Source organism: Rutidosis leptorrhynchoides, chromosome 5 (genome assembly GCF_046630445.1).
Source record: "Rutidosis leptorrhynchoides isolate AG116_Rl617_1_P2 chromosome 5, CSIRO_AGI_Rlap_v1, whole genome shotgun sequence".
Taxonomy (NCBI): domain Eukaryota; kingdom Viridiplantae; phylum Streptophyta; class Magnoliopsida; order Asterales; family Asteraceae; genus Rutidosis; species Rutidosis leptorrhynchoides.
The window spans coordinates 104,103,707-104,109,489 of NC_092337.1; the positions used below are offsets into that span (position 1 = coordinate 104,103,707).

At 34.8% G+C, this 5,783-nt stretch overlaps 1 protein-coding gene across 1 annotated transcript; it reads right to left on the bottom strand.

Annotated features, from left to right (window-relative positions):
• Positions 1–1,179: 1,179 nt before the first annotated feature.
• LOC139848194 (aquaporin NIP2-1-like) lies at positions 1,180–3,214 on the bottom strand. The gene is made up of 5 exons (XM_071837927.1): positions 3,022–3,214; positions 2,492–2,716; positions 1,782–1,976; positions 1,641–1,702; positions 1,180–1,521 (listed from the first exon to the last, which is right to left on the bottom strand). The coding sequence occupies exons 1-5, from the start codon at positions 3,139–3,141 to the stop codon at positions 1,272–1,274; spliced, it is 852 nt and encodes a 283-aa protein (XP_071694028.1). The 5' UTR covers positions 3,142–3,214; the 3' UTR covers positions 1,180–1,271.
• Between the last annotated feature and the right edge of the window lie 2,569 nt (positions 3,215–5,783).

A 5,783-nucleotide genomic window follows, 5' to 3' on the forward strand; every position in this document is an offset into this window, starting at 1 on the left:
AGTGTCTCATTTGTTATATGTGGACGATGCTATTTTAATTAACGATTGGAACAAAGACAATCTTCGTACGATAATGCAGGTGTTTCACATTTATATTAATTTTTAGCCTTAAGATTAATTAATGTCTCCAAATCGTTCAGTTATGAGGTGTGAGTTTTGGAGATGGAAGGTCATGTCCTTCTTAATTATTTAGGGCTTCCCATGGGTGCAAACATGAGTCATATTGTGCATTGGAAACCTGTTTTGGATCGGTTCAGGTCTAAAATCACAGGCTGGAAAACTTTGAGATTGTCCATAGGAGCAAGACTAACTCTTGTTGAGGCGGTTTTAAGAAGTTTGACTTTGGTTAATGCCTGACTCGTCCCCACTTGACCGACTCGTCGCTCCAAGGTCCCGACCGACTAATCCCCGACTCGTGACTTTTACAACCTTGCTAGCAGCACATATTGGGGTGACCATGGATTATGTAAAAAATGGTCGATGAATAACCTAGTTAGTCCGTGTAGGCTGTGTACATACGAGTAAAATTACTCTCCCTGGGTATATACACTGATGCTGATTTACAAGCAAGTGTTTGATGGGTCAAACGTGCATATATGTTTAAACTGGCTGCTACTCAGACGAGCTCTGTTTTTGATTTTGTTGTTTTTATTCGTTAAGTTGTCTATTATGTTGGTTTAGTTTGTGACAACTTGCATCTTGATCTTTCTACAGATGATTACTCTAGGAGGTGATGCAGAGCTTGAGTTGGTGGATTCTTTAGATCCTTTCTCTGAAGGTGTTGTCTTTAGTGTTAGGCCTCCTAAAAAAAGCTGGAAAAATATTGCAAATTTGTCAGGAGGCGAAAAGGTATAATCTACTTCTCGTATTCTGTTTATATCATACGGCGTGGTATGTAATCAATATTGTGTATTCGTATCATTCTGTATTTGTATCACAACTATTGTTTTCATTTCAGACCCTGCGTTCGCTAGCTCTTGTTTTTGCACTCCATCATTACAAACCAACACCACTTTATGTTATGCATGAAATCGATGCTGCTCTTGGTATTCTATTTTTTACTTCATTGGCATCTCACTGTTATTTTTTTTTTTTTGTTTAGTTATATGCGTAGATTGTATATCTAACCACTTTGTTTTTATCATCACATCTTGTAGTCTATTTGTATTTGTATAGGTTTACTTTTGAAACTATTTATTCTGAAACAAATACATTGACAAATGCACTTCACTTAATTGCAGTTCTATAAAATCATGACATTTTATCAGTCATTACACAGAACTAATAGGATCATTGACTGCAGGATTTTCAACATTGCTCTTCATTCTTCTGAGTTTAAATGAAGATACTGTCTGAATTTGAATTGGTCTATCTGTCGCTCGAATAAAACTGTAACACGTCACCCCTGATATTGTCCCTATTACGGGGCCAACGATGTACACCCAAATTCCCTTATAATTGTTGCTAGCTAATGCGGGTCCAATGGACCGTGCTGGGTTCATTGATCCTCCTGATACTGGTCTGTAATTAGATTTTTTGTACTCGTATATTATATACACTCAATATAACTTTTTTTCTTTTCATCATCTATATCTAATATCTATATCTATACTTAAATAAATTAGGATGTTAAATTTTACCCTGCAAGGATGGAAGTAATACACACTGCTGATCCTACTGCTATACCTGCTAACTCTCCTACCTGCAAACATTTTAACTTTATCACTTTTTACTTGATGTTTAAGGTTTAATAAAATTTAAAGGGGGTATAGGGTTCGTACGGCTTTAGAATCTGTGGCGACAGCTGAAGTCACAAACATCATTGAAAAAGTGACTATGATCTCCATGATAAGAGCTTGTAGGTTTGTCCCTGAAGGTGTTGTTGTGCCCAAATGTTTGACATGATTTAATAGTACACGCAGGGCAAATGAAGCTGATATAGATCCTGTTAGCTGTGCTGCTGCGTAGATTGGGACCTGCATGTGCATAGCCAGTGGCGAATCCAGAATAAAAATTCAATAGGGTCTTAAATTTTTTTTACAAAGTACCTTTCATAATTAGTATCTGTTTACCTTCAAAAAACCATAAATTCCACAAATATATAGGGTCCCATAGTTAAATTTACTAGTGTACTATATGATTTTGAGAGAATTTAATAACAAAATTTTAAAAGATAGTGGGGTCATGGGACCCCATAACCCTTAGTGTAGGATCGCCCCTTTGCATAGCGTATCATAAAACAAGTTTTGGTAACGTTGTGTCTTATCATTTGATTCTATTCGTCTTTTTTCATTTAATTGGTATACTAGTAGATATAAAAAGATTGTAAACTATAAAATGTTTAAAGATTTTGAGCAGTGTCCACATTAAGTAGCTCATGAGGTGGCCCAAAGCATGGTTGTCACATGAACCACACATGGTGCTATCATGGGTCAATTATGTTGATATAATAATAACAACGTATTGAAGTAGGTACGGTCTGGTTAGGTACCTGAACCCAAGGGAAATGCCTATTGACTGCGAAAGCTAGTGTGACAGCTGGGTTCATATGTGCACCTGAAATATGTCCGACAGCATAGATCATAACGGTCACAATGAGTCCACCGGCAACTGAGGCTCCTAGTTGCGACACCTTATGAGGGTCACTTGTGGTAAGTGCTGCTGACCCACAAGTCACAAACACCAACAAGAACGTTGCCACAACTTCCGCCACAACCTATTAAACAAGAGTTTTTAACATATATATCCTTTCTAACTTTTTAAATCACATATATACCCACTTAAATAAATTAATATCATATATGTTCATTACTAACCTCTAAAATAACATATTTACCCACTTAAATATAATAATATCATAGATACTCATTTTAAACACTTAAATCTATCATCTATCTATCATATATATTATATATAACCATTTATTTCATTAAATCATAAAAAACAGTTAATTTAAACACTTATTTCAACAACCTTGTTGTATTCAAACGTTATGGAAATCGTAGCATTAGCGTAGTGTACCTTTCGCGAAAATCCGGGTGGGTAGTAAACGTGTGCCGATGTGGTATCATTGAGGTGTGAGTTTTCTGGTGTTTCGATGGGCAAATCGTTTGCGCACCCATATGAATGTGTTTTTGACATGGTTGTGGAAGTATGAAAGTATGAAAATGGAAGTTTTATGATAGTTTTAGGTAGGAAGAAAGAGTAGTTTGGATATTCTCTAATGGGCTTAATGTATTGCATATTCTCTCATATCAACTTAATTATTGAGAGTGACATGTCACATGTGCTTGTGAAATACTCGTATGTGTTTCTTTTAACAGCCATAACTCTTCAACCTGATCAAACAATGACGTGAAAACGGTCGTTAATTTGTCTCCACAATGTGCATATATTTGGGCCCACTTTTGGGCCATTGTTCATTGATTTCTTTTAAGGGAGGATTGTAGTATTAAAAAGTATTTAACAATGTCTGGTACCTGTAAAAGTATTTACTCCGTATTACGGTATTAGAATCTATTTAATGATAATATTTTACTTTTATAAAATTGCAATATAGATGAAAAGTGGATACCGCTGAAAGATTTTACCACAAAACAAACACGGTTTATGTTATAATCCACATTTTAGGGAGTATTTGGTTTTTCCTCATCGCGTATTCACCGAGTCTCTCACCTACTCACTTGATGAATGTCCCTCCTTCAGTCGTTGATCCTGAAGCCAACTTCACCATCTGTATACATTATTATTTTATTACGATTAAAAATTAAACCTACTAGATTGTAGACTGTTAAATTAAACTTTATATTAAAACCGCTAAATAGAGTGGGTTTAAATTTAATTTGATCTTATCTACTTTTACATGCATCTTTTAAGTTATAAGAGGGTTTTTAATAAAAGAATTGAACAAAAGTTTCTGAATCCAATATCTGGCCGTTTAAACGAAATTGGATATTTTTACTTACATATGGAGTTATATGGAATTACTAGAACTAAGACTCTTTTTAATGGTGATGGGGTGAGGGGGGTGATGGAGTTTTGTTGGAGTATAGTGCTGATGTGGCAAATGTGATGGGGGTGATGGAGTTTGTAATGGTAGGCGTGATGGGGTGTGATGGGGGTTGTTGGTCCCACATTTTTAATTTATTTTTCATTTTTGTTTGAGTTTTTATAATAATAATAATAATTATTATTAGTATTATTATATTATTAATATTAATTTTGTAATTTATATAATCATATGTTATTTATTAATTACAAAGAAGTTTAAAATTTAATTTTAAATAGTGTAATACTTTAGGGACTATAACTTAAATAATGCATTGTAAGCTATATAAAACATCAGGGACTAAAATTAATTTTTTAATAAATTATCATCTGCATCATCTTCTATCTTCTTCTTCATTAGATCCCCATTTATTTCTTCAACTTCTTCCATCTTCAATAAACTTCACACACAAATTACCAATTAATTTATAAAATCAAAAAGAAAATGAAATCAAAGTAATATAACCGTTTGATTTACACATGGCATCATCTCATTCGTTACCACCACCATCACCCTGCAAGCTTTCTCTGTGATGGAACCATCGCGCCATCATCATCTTTCCTTCATCACGCCGCGTTAATGGCGCTATGGGGCGCGATGGGTGAAATTTTCAGGCAATCACGCTGCGTTAAAAAGAGTCTAATCTGCAAATTTAAAAATGGTGAAAGTAATGTTAGGGGTGGTGTGTCTGGTGGGTGAGGGTGTTGGGAGGGAGGAATGGGAAATACTTTTATTAATTAGTTATTGATTATTGATTACAATATTTTAAGTGAAATAAAATATGTTTTTAGATATAAGTTTTAAACAACAAGGTTATGTTAAATAATTTTCAAGAGTGCTATAGTCCGTTAAAAAAAACTCATTGTTCCTTGTTCTCACCGATCATTATTCAATAAACAATAAGGGTCAAAATACCTCCATTTTCAAAATCGTTTAACAATATGCCGTCAAAAATTCAAAATAACAAATTATGCCGCTTGACCATGCATTACGCACCACGCATGATGCGTACATGTAGTGCGTGATGCGTTTCACCGAACATACTTGTTGTTGATGTTATTATACTTACCAACACGCAACTGCATTGTGTGAAGTACTTCGTGCGTGGTGCATGTTGATAGGGATAAGATAAGGATATTCAGGATAAGATTGCCTGACATTTTTTCGATTACCAAGATCTTAAAAGACAAAACGGGGTTACCGTATATCACTTTCCTGATTTATTGTCGATTATCAACTCGTTAAAAGTCAAAAGTAGGGTCTCGAGTGTATCATCAACCAAGATATATCTTGAAGGATTCGTCTTTTCAAATTCTCAAAGAAAAAAGGTTTTCATAAGAACTGAAGAACTCAACAAGTATTTTGATGGAACACTCAAGTTGGTGTAAAGATATCTCAAGTATAGACACGGCCAACTTAAAGATCTTGATTCAAAGATGTTTGTTGGGGAAGTTATCAAACAGATTCGATATCGACTCAAACTTCGAGTTTATATATGATACTTTGAGATCTTACGCGGTTTCAGGAAGAGAAGGGAAATTAAACAAATGAATGAGTACTCGACTTTTCCTGGTAATTCGAGAAGAGCGTGGCTTCCAGAATATGTTCCTCCAAAGCAAGTATCAGATAATCAGATTGAGATTTCTAATCCAGATGGACCAAGGTGGAGAGTCACCTACGGACTACTCAAGAAACTTGATCAGGAACACACATGATCCACAATTGACACTAAGGG